Source organism: Enhydra lutris, unplaced genomic scaffold, assembly GCF_002288905.1.
Source record: "Enhydra lutris kenyoni isolate GAN:26980312 unplaced genomic scaffold, ASM228890v2 scaffoldscaffold17, whole genome shotgun sequence".
Taxonomy (NCBI): Eukaryota; Metazoa; Chordata; class Mammalia; order Carnivora; family Mustelidae; genus Enhydra; species Enhydra lutris.
Genome location: NW_019154101.1, coordinates 4,968,580 through 4,990,420, shown reverse-complemented (window position 1 = coordinate 4,990,420; position 21,841 = coordinate 4,968,580). Strand labels below are relative to the sequence as shown.

Sequence of the window (21,841 nt, the reverse complement as noted above, 5' to 3'; positions counted from 1 at the left end):
AGATACTCCTCAGTCTCCCCCACAGGATCTTCTTTCTCTGTTCTTCCCCTAAACATTAGCGTCTTCAGGATCCTAGCTCATCTTTATTCTACATGCCCTCCCTGGGTGATCTTACACACTCCTACACCAATGACTCTCTAATACACTTCTATTCCTAAAGGTGTTCCTAAATATCTCTTCACTGTCCAATGGAACAGCAAACTCAACCTGTCAAAAACTGAACTCATCTTTTTATCTTACACACACACCAATAAACCTGGTCTTCCCCTAGTGTTTCCTCCTTCATCGAATGGCACAATTGGCCATAAAGTTGCTAAACTTAAAAAACCTGCTTGTCTTCTTGGTAGTCTTTATCCCTTTTCCTCTTCCTGGGATCAACCACCAAGTCATGCTCATTGGACCACCTAAATATCTCTAGGGTTCATCGATTTCTTTCCACTCCTCTGTGACTACCACAGTTCAGGTCCCTTTCACCCATGCACTTGGGTAACTGCAGTTACTAGCTCTAATTGGTATCCCTGCCTCCTCTCTCATCCTCCCTGTAATGTAATCTCTATACTGCAGTCAGTATAGAGATTAAATTTATAAATTTAATCATGTTGTTCCCTACTTAAAGCTTTCAAAACTTCCCCATCCCCCTATAGGATCAAGTTCAAACTTTTTAACAATGCTTGAAAAACTTTGCCATGATCTGGATCCTGTTTATCTGCCACAGCCTTAACTCTTTATAATCTGAACTCTTTTATTTCCTTTTAATTTAATTTAATTTAATTTAACTTAGGGATGCCTGGATGGTTCAGTCATTAAGCATCTGCCTTTGGCTCAGGTCATAATCCAGGGTCCTGGGATTAAGCCCCGCATTGGGCTCCCTGCTCAATAGGAAGCCTGCTTCTCCCTCTCCCACTTCCCCTGCTTGTGTTTACTCTCTTGCTGTGTCTTGCTCTGTCAAATAAATAAATAAATAAATAAATAAAAATCTTTAAAAAATTTTTTTTAATTTATTTAAGAGACAGAGATCACAAGTAGGCAGAGAGGCAGGCAGAAAGAGACAGAGAAGCAGGCTTCCCGCTGAGCAGAGAGCCCGATGCAGGGCTCGATTCCAGGACCCTGGGATCATGACCTGAGCCGAAGGCAGAGGCTTTAACCCACTGAGCCACCCAGGTGTCCCTTTAAAAAAATTTTTTTTAATCAAATTTATTTATTTATTTAGAGAGAGCATGTGAGTAGGTGAGGAGCAGAGGAAGAGGGAGAGAGAGAATCTCACGCAGACTCTGGCTACTGAGTGCAGTCCCTAGCAGTCTTAATGTCACGACCCTGAGATGATGAGCTGAGCCCAAATCAAGAGCCCTTCACTCAACGGACTGAGCCACCCAGGCGCTCCTGAACTCTTTTCTTTCCTTGAATGGAGGATGCTTTTGTCTCTCAAGGTCTCCAGGATACCTAGGCCCTCCTCTTTACTTTTACTCATCCTACAAGTCACACTTTCTTGGATACATTTCCACTGGGACCACCCCTTCTTCCACACCATCTAGGTTAGGGAGCCGGTCCTTCTATACACAGCCCGTGCAAACCCCACGGTATATAATTTATCACATGGTATCGTATTTCTAGGCAGCAAACCCCTTAGGACAGCAACTGCCTCCTGCTTGTTTGCTAGAGGCTCCAGCACCTAGGACAGGGCCTGGCACGAAGTAGGTGCACAGTTAACAATGAACGCAGGAGAGAATGGGTGCGTAAGGGCAAGTGTCGCCTGGAAGGCCGACCTCAGCGGCTGAGAGAGCGTGGGTTCCCTGTGGGGGAAGGGCTCGGCGTACCCCTGCGAGAGTGTTCGGAGAGAGCACAGGGATCAAATCCCAACCCCGCCCGGCTTCCGCCACTGTAGCCTCGCCGCGCCCCCATTCGTCGCGGCCGAGCCGGAAGTGGAGGCGAGGGCTTCCCATGATACCCCGCGGGGCGCCTATTCAAACTGCACGGAGAAGAGGGAGGCGGTCGTGATGGCGGCTCCGGAGCCGGAAGTGGTGTGCCCGGCCGCAGTACCGGGTAAGGCCTGGGGTCCCGAGCTTGGGGAGCCTTAGGGACTTGTTTCTCCCTTATCGCCGCTATCCAGTCTTTTAGCCCACGGCCCATTCTCTGGCCCGTCTTCGTTGCCCCATCCCTCTTGGCTCCCGCTCGGCCCCAGGGACTCCATCGCCCCCTGGGTCCTGGATCCCATTGGTTCGTCCCCACTCGGTCTTCCTTTCCGCGGCGTTCTGGACCCCGCTTGATTACACTTAGTGTAAACGAATTTCTCCAGATCAGGGCCTCCATTTTCTGAGCGGAGCCCTAGTCACAGCGTCCGAATTTTTCTCTTCCCACCCCATCCCGTCGCGACTTAGATCTTTGGCGACTGGAGTCGGGAATCTCCCCGCCACCACCCTCAAGGAGTTTTGCGGAGGGAATGTGTCGGGCTGTCCCCTCCCCAGTACAAGGGAATGAGAAGACTGACTTTGGCTTTTAAATTTTTTTGTCTCCCTTGTCCCTCGGCTCACCTACCAGATTTGGAATGGTATGAGAAGTCAGAGGAAACCCACGCCCCCCAGATAGAACTACTCGAGACTACGTCTACTCAAGAACCTCCCAACCCTTCGGAGCCCTTTTGTCCCAGAGACTGCATGGTGCCAGTGGTGTTTCCCGGGCCTGTGAGCCAGGAAGGCTGCTGTCGGTTTACTTGTGAACTTCTAAAGCATATCATGTACCAGCGCCAACAACTGCCTCTGCCCTATGAACAGCTTAAGCACTTCTACCGAAAACCTTCTCCCCAGGTAGGCACAGCCTTTGGGAGAAAGCTGGTGGGGAGGCTGTACATGGTAAGCAGGTGAAAAGGGGTTCTAAGGAATCTTCAGGCCCTGTCAGCCTCAACAGTGGTAAGGAATGTGTTTGAGCCCAATGGCTTTAATTTCTCTCCACTCTAGTCTTTGATAGTCTCCCCTCCAGGATTTTCTCATTTTCATTTTCTGAAGCTGCTACTGTGTTGCATTTGGACTTCATGAACTGACCTTTTAATTTTAATGTCTTTTCTCCCCAGATGTTCATCTCTCTCTTTTTTTTAAAAGATTTTATTTATTTAATAGAGCATAAGCAGGAGCGGCAGAGGGAGAGGGAGAAGCAGACTCCCCGCTGAGCAGGGAGCCAGATGTGGGCTCAATCTTAGGACCTTGGAATCATGACCTGAGTCCAGGGGAGATGCTTGACCCACTGAGCCACTTGAGCACCCCTCATCTTTGTTTTTAAGTTTTACTTACTGGGGACTTCCTTGACTTTATATTCGAACACTTCTGTAATTTTTTTTCTTTTTTTTTTTTTGGCCATCATAGTGTTTGGTTTTTTTTTAAGATGTTTTATTTATTTATTTGAGACTGAGTCAGGGTGAGGGAGGGGCAGAGAGAGAGGGAGAAGCAGATCCCCGCTGAGCAGGGATCCCAAAATGGGGCTCAGTCCCAGAACCCTGGGATCATGACTTGAGCTGAAGGCAGTCGCTTAACGGACTGAGGCACCCAGGTGCCCCTGCAATCATAGTCTTAAGAGCTCCTTTTAATTTTTTTCACGTTCCTTTTTTATAGTATCCTGTTGTTTCATGTCTATATGATCTTCTCTTATGTGGGGATATTAATTATTGGGTTGTTTTTTTTTTTAAAGATTTATTTATTTGACAGAGATCACAAGTAGGCGGGGGCGGGGGGAGCAGGCTCCCCATGGAGAAGAGAGCCCGATGCGGGGCTCGATCCCAGGACCCTGGGATCATGACCTGAGCTGAAGGCAGAGGCTTAACCCACTGAGCCACCTAGGCACCCCTAATTACTTTATTTTTTATTTTTTATAATTTTTTTAAGATTTTATTTATTTATTTAACAGAGATCACAAGTAGACAGAGAGACAGGCAGAGAGAGAGGAGGAAGCAGGCTCCCTGCAGAGCAGAGAGCCCGATGTGGGGCTTGATCCCAGGACCCTGGGATCATGACCTGAGCCGAAGGCAGAGGCTTTAACCCACTGAGCCACCCAGGCGCCCCTAATTACTTTATTTTTTGAAGTTTTACTCTGTTCTTTTCAGTTTCTTATTTTTTTCGGGATTCCTTTTCCTCTTTGCTTTGGTCTCTGACTTTCACATTAGAGGCTTTTATTCTGTGTCTGGTGAATATGTAAGAAGAAGTCAATGAAAGCTCTGTGTGCATGGCTGGACCTTGTGAGCCGTAGACTTCACTCTGAGGATATTGGGTAGGAACCAAGCGGTCTCTTTGGAGGACTCCCAAAACATCAGTATGGGAAGTCTTCTCTCTGGAGAAGACAGGGTGGAGGAAATTGGGAGACGATCTAAGGGTTCTCACGTGGGTTTTCACTCAGTCTTCCTCTGTTCACTCTTCTGTGGTACCTAAATTGCCAATTCCTAAGCCCTTCTGGGATTGTGTGTGTGAATCGGTTTGCTTTTCATAGGGGCTCCCTCTTTTAGCACTTGGTATTCAGCTCCCTTGAATTTTTCCATCTGCCTTCTGCTTCCCAAAAATGTGTGGTTGCCTTTGTCTGTTTCCCAGTTCTCTTTGCCCCTGGGAGTTCCTTTTCTTTCTCCTCTCCCTCCCTTCCTTTTTCTCTCATTTAGTAGTATTTTAGATGGGACCATAAATAAGCATGTGTTTAATTTTCCACATTTAACTGGAAGACCAACTCTAGAATCACCTTTATTAAGCCAGATTATCCTCATTTCCTGTTGTCATTTATGGCATAGCAAAATTTGCCACCTGGCATGCCACCAAATCTCCTTGACTATTTTAATTTCTTATTTCTGGATGTCCTCCTGTTTCACAGTACTGTCTTTGCTGTTCTGAGCATGGGAAAAGTATGGTTTTGTACAAAGAAGGCATTTTTCTTTTTAAATATATTGCCCTCTGATAAAAACCCAGTGTCGTAACCATGGAAACCCAGTTCCAGAAGTCTACTGCATCCCAACAGGGTTCTTCAAAGGGCATTAGCTTCCCCCATCTCGTCCTTCCCTTCACTGGTCTTTGTCCTCACAGGCCGAGGATGCGATGAAGAAGAAAGCTTGGGCCGCCGCTGAAGTGAGCAGCAGGAAATGCCAACAAGCCCTGGCAGAACTGGAGAGTGTCCTCAGCCACCTAGAGGGTCTCTTTGCCCGGACATTAGTACCCCGTGTGCTTATCCTCCTTGGTGGCAATGCCTTAAATCCCAAGGAGTTCTACGAGCTTGACTTGTCCCGCTTGGCCCCCAACAGCATGGACCAGAGCCTGAGCACTGCGGCTTGTTTGCGGCGTCTCTTCCGAGCCATTTTCATGGCTGATGCCTTCAGTGAGCTACAGGCTCCTCCACTCATGGGCACCATTGTCATGGCACAGGGGCACCGGGACTGTGGAGAAGATTGGTTTCGACCCAAGCTCAACTACCGAGTGCCCACCCGGGGCCACAAACTGACTGTGACCCTGTCCTGTGGCAGACCCTCTATCCCAGCCACAGCCTGGGAGGATTACATTTGGTTCCAGGCACCAGTGACACTTAAAGGCTTCCATGAGTGAATGGGGCTGCTTCTTCATCGTGAACACAATGGCTTTAATTATCTTTCCCCCTATGGTGCCAAGTCACCCATCTCTTGCTTGGAGCTAGAATTGCTTCCTGGTGAGAGGAATGTTCTGTCCTTCCAGCTGCCTGCCTCCCCTCCTCAGACTTCCTGGTGGGCTGATTGTATGGCTGTGGCTGTCATAATTATCACTGAACAACATCTCTTTGAATCAAAGGTTGATTTTCCCAGAAGGTGCTGGGTCAGGCATTTCTGTTCTGGTTGGAAGGCAAATATGGGGTCATAGACGGACACTTTTATGGAAGTGGCCCTTTAATGCTTTTTGCTGTGGCAATTCAGAATTTTTGCTAGGGACATAATGAACTTAAATATAAAAATGAATGGATTTGCATTAAATTATCCTGTAACTCTCGGCTTAAAGATTCCCAGGGTTAAAACTAGAGTATTTCGTCTTTCTCCTTGGCGTCTTATGCTTCAGGGTTTCTAGGATTTTTTTTTTTTTTTTTTTTTTTAACTAATGGTTCTTTCTCTTCATAAACCCTAGGCCCTTCTGGGAAGTGAAGGGACTTGGCCGAGGTTCTGTAACACTTTGATGTCAGAGCTGGGACTAGAGTCCTCATCAGTTACCTCCTTGCCTGACCTCCTTTCCTCGCCATGTAGGGGTTTTTGTGATCATTACAGTATGTGTGCCAAAGGTCACATAGGGGAAAAGGAGCTGAGAGACTAGGCTGAGAAAGGAAAACTGAGAGGGCCTTGGCCAAGCTCCAAAGCCCGTGGGAACAGTTTCTGAGCCCAGATGTCCCTTCAGGGGTTCTGCCTAGCGTGTCTCCATTGCAGTGACTGGTGGCTGCTGGCGGTTCCTGCTGGCAGCACTGTCCTTAGGCATACCCTGCTCTCCTGCCTGCGGCACTTCCTCCGCAGCTGTGCCTCTGACTTGGCCATCCTGATCCTTGCTCTTCTCTTGGGCTTGTCCCCATCCTGACTACTAAGCACTGATGCTCTTTGTCCCTGAGAACACCTGCTTATGTCTTGGAAACAAATTGAAGACATAGTCCTTACCCTGCTGGTGTTGGAGATAGGTAGGTTGTGTGTATGTGTGTGCGTGTGCATGTGTGTGTGTGTAAATGGGGACAGTATAAATACTATTTTTTATGTCTTAAGAAGAATGTTTTGTGTTAAGAAAACAGAAAACATGGTTTAAATTTTATACTATGTTGTAAGCACTTTACATACATTATCTCATGTAGCAACCTTCCACACTATGTGTTGTTCCCATCTTATAGATGAGGCTTGGGGAAATAGAATAATTTGCCTTTGTGGAGGAACCTGGATTCTAACCCAGTCCACCCAGCTCTAGAGGCTGAGTGCTGTGCATAGTGCTGCATGGCCTGTGTGGGTTTTACTCTGAAATAATTAAGCAGATTCACTCTGCCAAAGGTGGTAGCATTGGAAAGCTGCAAGACTCCTTCTCTGGCTTTAGACTGTAGTTCCTGAGAGGGAACCTGCTGGTAAAAAGTGGTCAGAAAATCTGGAATCAATGAGAACGGTATAGGTTTGGGTGATTTTTGGTGCTATGGCCACTTGAAGCATATTTTACCAGTTAGAATTTCAGCTGGTTTTTGGTCTGAGGATACTGCCTTACGAAAGAGGAGCAGAGCTATATCTCCCACTTGGGAATGGAATGGACAGGCTGAGGGCTGTAAGGGGAGGGAGAGTTTTGGACAAGAGAGTTACAGATTGTTTTGACATGGAAAACACCTTAGGCCAAGTCAGCTCCCTCAAATTTTAAAAGCCTTCATAAGCAATGCCCAGATAATCAAAACAAAGTAATTATCTGGGTAATTTAGACACTTATTTCTCTCTTGCCTTGGCACGGGGGACCACGTCATTCTGATTGCATGAGTCCTTTCCAAAGGAATCCAGAAATGAAAAGGTCAGTTAATATTAACGACAGCCCAGTGTAGGGCTCCCTGCTCAGTGTGGAGTCTGCTGCTCCCTCTCCTTCTGCCCCTCCCCACCCGCTGATGCCCTCTCTGTTTTTCTCTCTCTCCCTCTCTCCAATAAATAAATATAATCTTTAAAAAAAAGTCAACAAATCCCATCTCTTTCCCTGACAACAAGCTTGCTGAGACATCTGTTCACCTGTTTGACCTTGGCTGGGGACTCCAGAGGTAGATGTGAAGGAGCCTCTAACCCAGGGAGGGAAGAGCCCCAGCTGCAGTGGGGTCCTGGCCTTTTCTGTGTTGCTACCATTTGGGCCTAAAAGCAACAGTTGTGGGGCCCAAGTAGCTAAATGTAGGCTGGAGGTGGTGTCATCCTTTTTGTACTTCTCTTCACATACTGCTCCCCCAGGGTGTGGGCCTTGCCCCAGTGCCTAGATCTCCGTTTGTCACTTGGGTAGAATAGTCCTGTGGAAGGGGTGAATAGAGACCTCTCATGAAGACTGAGGAGAATGGAACAATGGACCCCACTCTGTAGGACCTGGCATAGATGGGGGCTAATTGCTTTAGATTCCTAGACTTTTAGAGCCAAGACCTCAAGTTCTTTTCTTCACTCAATTCTGAGGCCAAGAAGGGACGCAATTGAAGTGAAAGAATATAGCTAACGTCACTGTCGGGTTGTCTGTCTTCCCAAGCCCTCATTGCATATACAGTGACGACTCAATTCAACTGTTGGAAAGGCTCAGAAAAGGCAAAAATATCCATGGAACTGGGGACCTTCAATCCCACACGAAGGCTACCTATGTTAGGGGAAGCCACGCTGTTAGCGTGACAGCAGAACACGTGCGGTCCCCAACGCGAGAAGGACCGAGGACAGGAGCTGGTGTGTGTACAGGCTTGGGAGAAGGAAGGGCTGTGTGGGGAGCAGGGCGCGCCTGAGGTCGGAGTGGGCGGGGCCGCGCGGGTGGAATCCTTCCTGCCCGGCGGGAGGGCAGAGCTTTGGGTCACCATGGAGATAGTTTCTCCTAGCAACCTGGCGGGCGTTGATCAGAGCCGCGGGCGCGATGGACGCGGAAAGCCTCCTGCTGTCGCTGGAGCTGGCGTCCGGCAGCGGGCAGGGGCTCAGCCCCGACCGTAGGGCCTCGTTGCTCACCTCCCTTATGCTGGTGAAGCGCGACTACCGCTACGATCGGGTCCTCTTCTGGGGCCGCATCCTCGGCCTCGTCGCCGATTACTACATCGCGCAGGGCCTGAGTGAGGACCAGCTCGCACCACGCAAGACTCTTTACAGGTGGAGGCGACGCCCTAGCAGCCGCGGTGGCCCCCGCCTCCTGAAGGGGCGCCTTTGGGAGTCCAGGAGGGGGTGGGCGTGGTAGGAATCGAAAGGGGTGGGGACAGCAGGTGAACAGGGTCTGGGGACACTGAACTGGAGAGGGGCGGGGTGGGGCACACAAGGAGCTGGTGACCATTAGCGGGCAGGGACCTGAGAACATCGTGGAGGTGTGGTGGGCTTGGGGGCCTCGGGGGGCAGGGATTCGGAGGTGGGTTTATAATATAGGCAGGGCCAAGAACGGAGCCAGAGAGAGGTGAAAGGTCCGGGAGAATAGGGACCTGGAGTAGACGCCAGATGCAGGCCTGGCATTCTGAAGAGCACAGTTTGGAGAAGGATTAGAAGCCCTGGAGGGTAATGAAGTGTTGTTTGGAAGCGGGTCCAGAAGTATCTTTGGTGGTGGAGTTGGCTCACAAAAGGAAGCGCTCTAGGAAGTAGAGAACGAATACGGAATGGGAGAGGAGGGTTTAGAACCGGGGAAAATTCTCGACAGGCTACTTACCCTACAAGCCCACCCGCCTCTTTCTTGACTACCCCCAGCAATGTCGGGAAGCTCACCACCTTACAAAACAAGCCATCCAGGCCACAGGAAGTTGTAGACTTCATTTATCTCTCCGTGCATCAATCCAACATTGATTGGAGGCATTTTGTGTAGACTTACACAAAGGTTACAAAGATGGCTAAGACTCCCCCGTCTCCAAGTTATTCACATCCTAGGAAGGAAGATGGACATGTAACCCAGCAATTAAAGCAAAGTGTGTTAACCCCAGGACAGAGAGATATGCAAAGTGGGATCAAGGGGGGTCTTCTAGAGAGCAATGAAATAAAGATTGCTAAGGGAGATCTGAAAGCTGATGGGTAGTTCCCCAGGAAGGTGTGGGGAAAGGCAAGCCAGTTAGAGGGAAGGATTCTGCAAACTTGGCTGGAGTGGGCTTGGAGTGTAGGTGAACCTGAAAGTGGCAGGCCAGGGTGTTACAGATTGGATGGAAAGACCTGGGATTTGAACTTTGTTCGGAGGCTGTGGCAAGCTGGAGAGCCATTCAGAGGCCTTAAGCAAGAAGAGTCTGCTCAGATCTGAGTGTGCAGGCCGGTCTGAAGTGGGTGAGCATCCAGGAGGCTGTTGCAGTGTCCAGATGAAGGAGACCACAAGGAAGAGGTAGCTGAGGGACTGTAGATCTCAGGGGGTGGGTTGGAAAGATGTAAGCGGTGGCACTAGCCAGACTTGGGCCTGAATGAGAGGTGGAGGAGAGGTCAAGGTTGACCCTTCCTTCCAGCTAAGGTGGCCGAATAAGTGCTGGTGAATCCCACTGGAACAGAATTCAGGAAGCAGGACTAGGAAAGCCCCATTGAATTTGGTATGAGTTGCTCTGGGTGGGCAGGGGGGGTAGGTGGTGGGGGGAGGATCATAAGGAGGCATATTAAAGTACAAACCTGGAGTCCAGACAAAACACTTGGGCTGAAAATGAAGACTTAGGATTCATTTTATTCCATAAGTTTTTATTTCTTCAGCACCTACTATGTGCTAGGCATTGATCCAGGCACCAGGAATTCAATGGTAAATGAGACAAAGTCCTTGTGTTCATGGAGTCTACATTATAGTGTGTGGGGGTGGGGGGAAGGGAGACAATAAATAAACACACATACATTGCAGATCTAGAGAATACAGGATGCGGTACTGTTTTAAATAGGGTGGTCAGAGACAGCCTCTCTAAGAGACCTGAGGCAACTGAGAGAATGAGCTCTGTATTTATCTGAGGGAAGAGAATTCCAGGCAAGTGCAAAGGCCCTGAGGCAGATGTGTACTTAGTGTTGGTGGAAACCCATGGAGGCTAGTGTGGCTGGAGAGGAGGGAACATTGTAGGACATGAGGTCAGAGGGAAGGGACCAGAAGGCTTTGTGGGGCATTGCAAGGAGTTGTTGTAATGGGAAGTCTTTGGAAGCTTCTATACAGAGACATGATCTGGCAGTTGGGTGGGAAGTAGACTGAAAAGGGAGCAAGTATGGACTTGGGAGACCAGTTAGGAGGTTACCGTAGTATCTAGGTAAGAGAGAGAGGGGCTTGGACCAATGGGGAGCAATGGAGGTGGTGAGAGGAGGTTGGGTTCTGCATATCACCTAGGGCTCTGGGAGTCAGGTGGGCCAGCCTGCAGGGAGAAAGGAGGGGTGACAATAGATCCCTGGGAATACTTGGGGCAGTGGAGGAGAGCAAAGGGAGATGCCAATGGAAACAGAAATGGAATGCATTTGTTGGCTTTTAGGTCTTGTTGATGTCCTCCTAAGCCATTTTGTTGGGCGGGGGCAGAAGTGACCGTGTAATGGGCAGAGTGAAGGTGAGGGGAGAAAGGCTTCCACAGGGCAAGTTGTTTTGAGATTATTGCTCAGAGATGAAGGAGAGGAGTGAGGGACAAGAAAAGGCTGTTTTCCAGCAGGGCATGGATTTGAGGACTGTCATTTTTGAAAGCTGAGAAGTTCTGATGTTGAGAAGGGGGCCAGTGGAGAGAGAAGGGTGGAAAGATGAGCAGGGCCCCCCACCCGCCCCCACCAGCCACACCCAGCAGGCCGGTTGGGTTAGAGAGGAGTGGGAGAACGCCCTCTCCTGGCAGGAGTGGGGAGGAAGGGACTGGGCCGGTCAGTGCTGGAGACCTCAGAGGACAGGTCCTAGAGCCTGGACCGGCTTTCCTGAGAAATGGGGGAAGGTGGCTCTGCTGTTGGCTCAGTGGGCAGATGGAGCATGAATCTGGGGTCTACCAAAAGAGGTCCTTGTAACTGAGGAAAGTGCAGCTTTCTAGGAGCTCATCAGGAATCTTATAGTGCAGATATCTGGGAAGAAGTTTTTGGAATTTTGGTAGGCACAAAGCTTTTGTGACCTTGACCTTCTTTGAAATAAATTTGAATTTGTCTCACACGTGGGGGTGGGGTGCACCATAGGCCCTTAGGATTTCGAAGGGGAGAGGTGTGAGTCCCAACAGTGCATCTTGGGCTTTGTCCCTCAAGAGAAGGGGCCGTGGCAGGAAGCTTGGAAACCAAGATCCTGGGGATGTCGTTGGCAGTCTGAACTGCATGGAGTGGAGCCTCCTGCCCCCTGCCACGGAGGAGATGGTGGCGCAGACGTCTGTGGTGAAAGGCCGCTTCATGGGGGACCCCTCACATGAGTATGAACACACCGAGCTGCAGAAGATGAGTGAGGGCGAGAAGGTCTTTGAGGAAGAAGTAGTGGTGAGTGAAGATGAGAGCGGGAGGACAGAAAGAGCCTGGGCCATCCAAAGCCCAGCCCAGTGGAAATTGTGGTGCCAACAGCATAAGCCCACACAGCTCCCATGCGACAGGGTGGAGAGTAGACAGGCCGCTCCATCTGGAGCTGGGCCCTGGGCAGGGGCTGGGAGAGGCGGGTCTGTGTTGCGCTTTCAGGTAATGGGATGTACACAGGCTCTTGTGTCTTTATATCAATCTCTGTCTTACTGGATAATATATCCACATGATTCGCAATGTGAAGGTACAAAAATTTAGCAAAGTGTCTCTCTCACCCCTGTCTGCCAGTCCCCCAGGTCTTCTTTCCCAGGGACATAAACGTAACCCATTTTGCGCCCATGTGTATGTCCACATGTTGTTATGCGAAGCACAGTCTGGACCAGAAGCATCACCACGGCTTGGGAGTTAGAAACGCACACTCTCAGGCTGGCATCAGGATCGGAATTCTAACACATTCCAAGGGGATTTGAATACACATTAAAGTTTCAGAAGCTCCACTTCCAAAGACATTTGATGCAACACAAGTCTCAGCAAAGAGCTGACCTTTCCACATTCTCTTCTGATCTTAAGACAAAACAAGTGGCAGATGTCACGCACACATTTCTGCACCTTGCTTTTCTCACCTAATAAATTTTGGAGCTATTTCTATGTCAGTGCTCTGAAGAGCCTCCCCCATTGTTTTTACTGTGTGTGAACATCCCATAGTTGGACCAGCGTCCCAGTCGTGGAAATCCATGACATGTCTTGAGTTGGAGCTCTGACAGGCGGTTCCATAACGAATGACCTTGCACATGGTGTCCTTTCCAACATGTGCACACACTCTGAAGGTTCAGTTCCTAGAAATGGAACTACTGGGTCAAAAAATAAGGAGCACAGATTTTGAAACAATCAAACCTGGAATTCAAAATGCAGCCTGTGCACTTGCACGTGGGTGAAGCCAAAAGTGTCGGTAGTGGCCTGTGATGCCTCAACCGGAGTCCCCACTCCTCTCCCTTACCCCACCTGACAAACTTGACCTCCCTGAGGCTTATTTTCTGAAACGGTGGGATAATTATATCTACTTTGTAGTCTTGTACAGGTGAAATGAAGGGACCTATTTGAAGGCCCTGGTGTAGGCCTGTGTAAAGCATTGGTTTCCATCTAATGTGTAAAAATTTCAGTTGGCAGCTCCTGGGAAATAGGTAGCTGAGTGACTCTCAGGAGCCCTGGTGACCCGTTTTCCCTGTCAAATGCTGCTTTTCCTCAAACACCTCTACAAAGTCCTTTTATTAGGGGTTGCCCTTGATTTTGGTTGTAACCAAATTCATCTGCATAAAAATGTTAAATATGGGGAGTGGTGCTGGGGAGATGTTAAGTCAAAGCATAGGATCTGAAAGTATATGAGCTGAGACTCCAATTTTGTTTTAAATAGATACACAGGAAAGAGAATAGAAGGAAGGATGCCAATATGTTCTTAGTGATTTTCTTTAGGAGGTGGGATTATGAATGGTTTTAATTCTTTGGCATATATTATAAACTTTTTCTACATTACCTAAGTATTCCACAGTAAACAGGATTGCTTTTATATTTTAAAAAGGCAAAATAACCCACATTTACATATGACAGGGTGGTATGTTTCTGCAAGAGTACATAAAAAACCATTAACAGTGGTTGTCTCCAGGGAGGCCAGTTGGAGGGTCAGGGCTGGGGTGAGAGAGACTGCTTTTTTTGGGGGGTGGTGGTGGTGGTTTTAAATATTGCACCATCAGTATGTATTACTGATTTAAAAGAGAGACAGACAGAGGAATGAAAGAAGGAGTGAAGAGAGGAAGGGAAGGAAGGGAGGGAGGGAGCGAGGGACTTTTGAGAGGAGAGAAGGGGAGGGCTTGCCCAACATGATTTTCCGTGGACTTGGTGTCTATGTGGTGGCGATCCAGGTCAGGGGGTCATGCAGGGGACCCTTGCTCCAGAGGTGAGTGGGCATAGCACTCTGGCAGGTTGGCTTATCTCCTGTCTCCTCAGGTCCAGATCAAGGAAGAGACCCGCTTGGTGTCTGTCATCGACCAGATTGACAAGGCTGTAGCGGTCATCCCCCGAGGAGCCCTTTTCAAGACCCCTTTTGGACCTATTCATGTCAATCGGACCTTTGAAGGTGAGGTCTCCAGGGCCCCTCTCAAGGGCAGGAGGGCGTCTCTTCCCAAGCATAATCGGACACATTTCTGGGAGTCTTGGGGAACCTGTCCCACTTCCTCAGAGAAAGACCAGCTGTGTCCAGATCACTTGGAAAGATGTGGCCCATGGCCTGGGATTGGCAGTTGGCATGGGCTGCTCGTCACTGGACCCTGACTCTTTTCTGCCTGAGGGTAGAAGAGCATTTGCCACCTAGGTCCCAGGGCTTTGGGGGGGTCTGGGCTCCCTGCCTCCCCCACCTTCTTCCTCTTTGGTGTCTCCTCATTGTAAGGTCTGGACCAACCCTGGGCTGAGAGAACACAACTCCTTTTTCTCCCTTTAGTTCTCTGTCAGTATCTGACTGAGTCCTTTGCAGGCCCCTCCATGTGGTCCCCATGTGTGGAGAAAGGGGGGCTGTGGGGTTTGGGGCCGACCATCCCTTCCTACCTACCACCTCTTTTTAGGACTGTCCTTGTCTGAAGCCAAGAAGCTTAGTTCCTACTTCCACTTCAGGGAGCCTGTTGAGTTGAAGAACAAGACCTTGCTTGAGAAGGCTGACCTGGACCCTTCCCTGGACTTCATGGACCCCTTAGAGCATGACATCCCCAAAGGTAATAGTCTATGACTTGGAGGACATTGGATCTGTCCCAGGTCAGAGCAGTGGGTCATGCCACATGCCATTCTCCTTGGAGATTAGAACCAAGGGCCTGAGTGGGAGCTGGTGGTTCACTGGGGTTCCTTGAGGGTGGGGGCTTCCCCAGGACCCGGTGTAGGGCTCGGCTCATAATAAACAGAACTTGTCTGCAGACAAAAGGAAGCACTGTCTTCCCTGTGATTCCACAGACAGGGAACCTCGGTGCTTCTTTGGAATTCCCTACCAGTCTTGGAGGAGGCAGGCGGGAATCCTCTCCCCAATGTCCCTGACAACATCCCTGAAAATCCCAGCCACACATCTATCCCAGCTGTTGGCTTTGGGGTTAGACCAGTGCTTGGCACATAGCCGGGGCTCGGTGAGTGGGTGCTGAGCAACTGCAGGGCAGACCGCCTGCTAAGGACATGAGTTCTGTACATTTGCTTCCTGCTGTGTGCACACATCCTCAGAGGTCTTCCTGTTCTTCAGGGCCTGGCTGGCTCAGGCACACCCCCAGCAGTTGGTGGGCTCACAGGGACCCCATGTCCTTTCCCCAAGCTGTGCCAGTGGAGAAGCCTGTGTCCTGCGCAGATGCTCTTGCTTGGAGGCTGTCTGCCAGGACAGGTGCCTGGTTCTGGACAGCTGGGGGCCGGGCCCCAGGTGCTGACACAGTGCCCCTGCCTCGTTCCCTCCCCATGTTTGGGGTTTCTGAGCACTGCAGGGACCAGCTGTGGACGACAGCAGCGCTAACGACAAGGCTAATGATAGGAATGGCAACTCCTGAGATCGACAGTCCTGCTTGCCGTGCACAGGGTGCTGCGCTCAGCCCCTTCCATGCCTTATCTCAGGTTCCTCCTCACAGGCACCCTGCAGCAGGGCGGTGGTGGTGGGGCTATTGTTGTCACCCCCGATTTACAGGTGAGAACCCAGGCTCAGACTCTGAAACCCAAGGACACAGTGAGCATTGGAGCCTTAGACTCCAAGGTAGATGGTAGAGGAGTGTTTCCTTTTCAGTGGACAGTATTTGCCCCCACCATGCGGGGGACCACTTGTGGGAAGCTGTACACTCCCTGCCAGTGGGGGAGCGGATGGAGGAAGCAGGGACTCTGGCTTCAGACAGCCTTGGCTGGGATCCCGAATCCACTACTTCCTAGCTGAGTGACCTGCGGGGCGGGCCCCCCACTTTCCTCATGCCTCCATTCCCTCATTCCTAAAAGGGAATAATGGTGTTTTCTACCTCACTGGGCTGTTATGAGAATGGAGTGAGTTAATGCATATACAAGAAGTTTATAGCAGTGCCTAACACATAGTAAGGACTCAAATTAAAATTAGTAATTATTATTAGTATTATATTTAGTGGCAAAAAAGGCCTTAGAGGGGAGTTGGGGCAGGCCAAGAGGACCGAGGATGCCAAGGGGTAGGAGGCTTACAGCAAGGCAGTGGGAGCTGCTGGAAGCTCTTGAGCGGGTCTGTGACAATAAGGTGCATGGAGGGATGGAATAGGGCCCAGTAGGGATCTGGAAGCCATTTCATGGCTACTGCAGTACCCCAGGGGCTGGGAGATGGTTCCAAGGGGGTAAGGGCTGCCGGCAGGGAATGGCCACTCTGGCCTCTGCTCCATGGGGTTTACCTGAGTCAAACCTTGCTCAGCATAGAACGGGGCTCCTGGACCTGCTGGGGGGTGGGGGGATAAAGAAGGTTGGTAAGGGCTGGGGCACTTCTCCTCCATGGGACATGCTTTCCAGATTCCCATTATCTCCCCCAACTCTGTGCTCCCAGGCTGGCCAGAAGCCAGAAGGGCCTGCACACCCCGGGTCTACAGGAAGACAGCAACACTATGGTAGTGGGACACAGCAGCAAGGTCTGAGGGGTGGGCTGAGGAAAGTTCTCTTCATACCTCCAGTCTGGCAGCAGTAGCACTCCTCCCCTGAGCCTGAGTATGGCTGGAAAGGCCACCTCCAGGCTGGCTTCGCTTGCCTGCAGCCGGATACTCCAGGGCCCACGGGTGCCGCGCTCCCTCCACAGTGCTGGCTGACTAGAAGACTGACCCGAGAGGGCCTCCTCCCCCTTGGAACTTCATCCTCTGTGGTGGGAGCAGGGATTGGCCTGCTAGGGCCTTTGCAGACCAAAGCCAGCTAGATGGAGTGGGGGGCCCAGCAAAGTCTACCTAAGGGAACCCCACCAATCCTGTCTGCCCTTTTCTTTTGGCTAAAGGGGACACAGGAGGCAGCCGTTTCTCCCTGCAGCTGGGGTTGTAAGATATGGAACTTTGGGGGGTCTTCCTAAAGGATGCTGGGGCCATCCTGATGTGTCTGGTCGGCAAGTGAATTCATCAGGAGATAAGAACTTGGGCCTGGGAGGTAGGGGAGCTGCAGTGGCCTGCGGCCCTAGGCATCCCAGCCTCAGGCAAGCCTCAGGGCTGAAGGATCAGCTGATGGTTCAGTCTGTCCTGGCGTGTATTGTCCTCAGTGCTGGGGCCTTGGTGGCTGAGGGCTCCTGGTGTCTGTGTGTGGTCCTGAGAGGGGGAATGCTCCTGGCCTCACCTTGGGAAACATCAGAGCTTCTGGGCCTCTAGCTCCCTGCCTCCCAGAGCCAGCATCAGCAAACCTGCAGGCAGTCAAGCCCAGGTTTTCCTCAGGATGGTTTGGCTGGGGCCGCGGTGTGGGGGTGGGAGTGTGAGTGGTCTGGGGAACAGCAGACGCTCAGGTTTTGCTCCCAGACTCCCTTCCTTACCTGCCAGTGAAGGAGCAGAAAGAGCTGCTGGGAGGCTGCCTGCAAGGCAGACAGCTGCCTCAATGGGCCTGGCTGCGAAGAGTGGCCAAAATTCCCGGGAAGGAAGGTTCCCTGGGACACCAGCACTGGCTGGAGAGCTGGAATTTGACAGTCGTTTTCTGCCAGGGGAAAGATCATTGTTTCCTTTCTGGGACTGAGGCAATTGTTCCGGGGGACTTTGTGTCACCTGTTAGCAGGGATGGTTTGGGTTGGGCCTGCCCCGGGGACTCCAGCTTTCTATGCCCATGGAGGTAGGCCAGCGCAGCATCTTGTTCCTGGGCCAGTCTTGGTTGCAGACAGGATGGGGAGGCATGTTGCCTGCCACCAACGCCCTCCTGAGCTGTCCTGCCTTTGCCCTGGGGTCTGCAGTTTTGTGGGAGTGGGTAGCTTTGGGGGCAGAGCCATCATCCTGGTGGATGACGGGCAAGGGCCAGTTCTCTGAGCCCGTCTGTATTCATGTGAGATGGAGCGCTAGGTCGGGCCAGACGTCTAGGCCGCACTCCGCCGCTCAGTGCTCCCCAGCCCCAGCCATTCAGTCTGTCAGCAGAGTGACTGAGCAGGTGCTGCGTGCTGGGGGCCCGGACACTGCCCTTGCCTCACAGACATTTGGGAAGATGAGCTGAAATAGGATGGGAAGTGGAAATGGGAAGTAGAAGGTGACTCATGCACAGGGTCACTGGTGTCCTAGGAGGCAGAGTGGGGTGGGGGCTGGAGGGCAGACGGAGCCTCTCTCCTTACTCCTCAGGGACTGGAGCCGACAGGTCTGGGGAACTTCCAGGTCCCAGGGCTGCAGCGTTTGGGAGCCAGGCAGCAATGCCCAGTTTGGGCAGCAGAGGGCAGCAAGGGGCCTGCCTGCCGGCCTGGAAAGCTGTCTTTAAAGCGCAGTGGTTGGTGGTTGAGGAGGAGGAGGGGACAGGGACGACAGGTGGGGGACACAGTGTGGATCAGCTTTCTCTTGGGGTTGTGTGCAGGCGGCTCCTCCCACCCAACCCCCAGGAAGCCTGGCTGACAGGTGCTTAGCCTTCTGGACCAGGAGGCCCGGCCTTGCCAATCAAATAGGGCACTCTTCCACCGTCAGGGGATTTGACCATGACTTCTAGCCGTGGCGAGGGGGGGAGTGACCGCTTTTGAGAGAAGTGACCCATGGCCATTTCTGCGTGTGTGACAAGTTGTGTGGGGCTGTTCTGAGGAGAAAGTGTAAAAACATCTACTGTGACTGGGGAACCCCCATCCCCAGTCTGGAGAAACATAATCTTTCTCCCAGGAAGGCAGGAGAATGTAATTCTGATTTGCATGCATACCTGAGGCTAGCAGAGGCTTCCACTAGCAAGGCAAGACCCCTGGGGCCCACACAACCCAGGAGGACTTCCTGCCAAGAGGCTCCATCCCTGATTTACCTGCTCGTCCCCCACCACAGCCTCAGAACACGGCTTTTTAGAGAAGAGTGGCTGCCAGAGGGCAGAAGGGCAGTTTTGGGGAGACTTGGGAGAGACCAGGGCCACAGGAAGCTGCTTCCCCTGGAGTCTGAAAGGAGGTGGTGGCGGTGGCTGGGCCCAGCCTTTCCAGCAGTTGCAGTAAGTGGGTGAAGGTGACAGCGAGTGCCAGGCTCTCCAGGTAGACGCTACGTGACTCCTGGCACGTTGAGAGTCTGTGCGCGCGAGCGTGTGTTTCCTGGGCGACCAGCTGAGCCAGGGACAAGGAGAGGACAGGAGTGTGACAGGAATGCAAGGGAGGGAGGCGGGGGTGCTGTTGGCTGGCTGGCCTCTCACATGCCACTTCCGTTGGCCGCCAGCACCCTTCAGCCTGCTTGGCCTGGCCCCCTTGCCCCAGTGGGGGTACTGCATTTCTCTCCCCGGCAGCCCTGTCAGTTTCCCCTTGCTCTAAGTGGGGGCTGGGGGTGCCTGGCTGATGAGCCTGGGCCCCTCCATCTACTGGAGGCAGGAGGTAGCAAGTGGCCAAGGTTGTGCGGGGGAAGGTCAGCTCTCGCCAGCATGTGCCAAGGTGCTGGTGACTGCGAACTGATGAGAGCCATCTATGCTGGGGGCCTCCAGGGGCTCATTTTTTTCCAGGCATTCAGCCCAGGCAGGCTGTTAGCTGCCCTCCTGGGTGGGCAGAGAAGGGAGCCAGAGCCTGACCTGCTTTCAGTTTGAGAGAGTTGTGTGACTGTGGGCTCCAACGGCAGGGACTGTCCCCCAGTGATGCTATGGGCACTGGTGGGGGTGACCGGGTGGTGGGAACGTACCTTCCTGGGGTCTGTGCTTCTGGCCAAAAGCTGAATGCTGTGCATGGGGACACTTTGTTCTGTCACACCCTCACTCCTATTTCCCCCAGGCAACCTGTTTTCTATGAGTGACTGGGAGAGGCAGGCTAGGGCCTCTTGCACTCTTGAGGGCAGTTCTGGCTGGTGGAGGACCTCAGGTGCCCGGAGGAAAGTTGTAGGAGCCAGGGGAAACACTACCCCACCTCTCTGACCAGGAAAGTGCCCCCTCTTCTCAGGCAGTGACCCAGCCGGAGCTCTGGTAACCCAGGGCCCCTCTTCTTTCTTGATGCCGTGGTCAGCACTGGGTGGGCCTGGTGGGGGAGGTGAAGGCCCCATTGTGGCTTCCCTGTACCTTCTGAACAGGTGGAGGTGGCACTTGGTGCCGGCCTCTCCTGAGCAGGCCAGCACCAGCTGACCTACATGCACCTGGAAAGCTCTGGCTTTGACTGGGGCAGGTGATGGCACCCCGAGCAGGGCTGAGCTGCCATTGGGCCCCTGGGCTCCTGGCGGTCGGGTCGCTTAGATGCAGGGTGGCCCCTGGTGGGTGGGGACACAGCCATAAGGCTGTTGGGTGTGGAGTGACCGGGGTGGGCCATGGCTGGAGGAGGCCTGTGGGAAGCTGGGGTGGTGGGAGCCAAGCAGCCGAGCTGAGCTGGCAGCTGATGAAGGCCTCAGCGCATCACTGGCTGGTCCAACACCAAAACCTTCAAAGCATTTGCCTTTCTGGCAGGGCCTGGAGCAGAGCTGCGGCCGGGCCGGGGAGAGGCCTCAGCGCGCAGGGGAATAGAAGCTCTAGATCTACATCCAGAGGCGATTTTCCCAGGCTCCTTCCTCCCACACAGGGGCTCCCTCCCTTGGTTCTGGAGCCGGATCAGGCCCTTCCCGCCAAGTCCTCATGGCTGCACAACTCAGCCCCGGGCTGGGCTGCTCCTGTCTGGGGAGCAAAAATCCAGGGCAGAACCCAGCATAGACAAAGGCTCATTAGCTGCAGCCCAAGTCCCCTCCCGCCCAGCATGGCTTCCAGTCCACCAGCTGCCAGGCTGGGCTGTTGAGCTGGGAGGCCTGAAACGGCCCAAGTTCTGTGCGCCCCTGGTCAGGTCTAATCCATCTTGGTGCAGAGGCTTCGGGACTGGGAACAAGAGAGCAAACTGCACCAGGACTGCAGGTCACTGGTGACGGGCTGCCCCTCGTACTGGGTGGGGAAGCCTGGAGGGAGTCTCTCCTAGCTGGGCCCCATCTCCCCCCGCCTGTGGACTCCACTTCCTCCCCCACTCAACCTTTAACTAGACTTGCTGACAGGAACAAAATGAACTGGGGTGTGCTTCACCTCTTTTCATTTCCTTTGCCCTCCCTCTGGAAGTGGTTTTAATGAGCAGTGAAATGGCTAAAAGGCAATCAGGAGGAGTAAAGCGCCGGATAATTAAATTGTCTTCCCTTTCCCAGTGGAACCATAGTACCCGGGCCAGGCTGCCCACGGGGCCGGCGGTGGGGGGTGGTGTTTCAGTGCAGGGCAGAGATCTGGCTCCATGGGACCCAGGCCTCCCCTCCTGCCTGCCCCCTCCCAGGGTCCTGGAGCATCCAGATGGAGAGGGGCAACGCCTTGGTGGTGCTGCGCAGCCTGCTCTGGCCGGGCCTCACCTTCTTCCACGCTCCCCGCACCAAGAACTGTGGCTATATCTACGTGGGCACCGGCGAGAAGAACATAGACCTCCCCTTCATGCTGTAGGAAGGGGGCCAGATGGGCCCGTGTAGGAAGCATCTACAATTTACTTTCATAAATGGCTGTGAACTTGGTCTGTTTGTCCTGTCCTGCTGCTTCTCCACACCTCTGCCTCCATCTGGTGTCCAGGCTCTTAGGACAGGCCGCCATGCCGGGAGAGCCAGCCCTAGAGCAAGCGGTGGAACGGCAATGTGCTCCTGAGAGAGATGGCAGTGGGTGGAAAGGGCTGGG

The 21,841-nt window shown here is 52.3% G+C and overlaps 2 protein-coding genes across 3 annotated transcripts; both read left to right on the top strand.

The window, feature by feature from the left end:
- Nucleotides 1-1,974: 1,974 nt before the first annotated feature.
- LOC111147644 (MAD2L1 binding protein) lies at nt 1,975-5,975 on the top strand. Of its 2 annotated transcripts, XM_022503837.1 has the most exons (3): nt 1,975-2,040; nt 2,536-2,801; nt 5,046-5,975. In XM_022503837.1, exons 1-3 carry the CDS (start codon nt 1,995-1,997, stop codon nt 5,556-5,558), a joined length of 825 nt encoding a protein of 274 aa, XP_022359545.1. In that variant the 5' UTR covers nt 1,975-1,994; the 3' UTR covers nt 5,559-5,975. The 2 variants fall into 2 exon arrangements, with proteins under 2 accessions (XP_022359545.1, XP_022359546.1); XM_022503838.1 differs by lacking the exon at nt 1,975-2,040 and having other exon boundaries at nt 2,217-2,801.
- Nucleotides 5,976-8,497: 2,522 nt separating this feature from the next.
- LOC111147551 (radial spoke head 9 homolog) lies at nt 8,498-21,684 on the top strand. The gene is made up of 5 exons (XM_022503644.1): nt 8,498-8,791; nt 11,881-12,046; nt 14,081-14,210; nt 14,692-14,838; nt 21,456-21,684. Exons 1-5 carry the CDS (start codon nt 8,565-8,567, stop codon nt 21,614-21,616), a joined length of 831 nt encoding a protein of 276 aa, XP_022359352.1. The 5' UTR covers nt 8,498-8,564; the 3' UTR covers nt 21,617-21,684.
- Nucleotides 21,685-21,841: the final 157 nt, after the last annotated feature.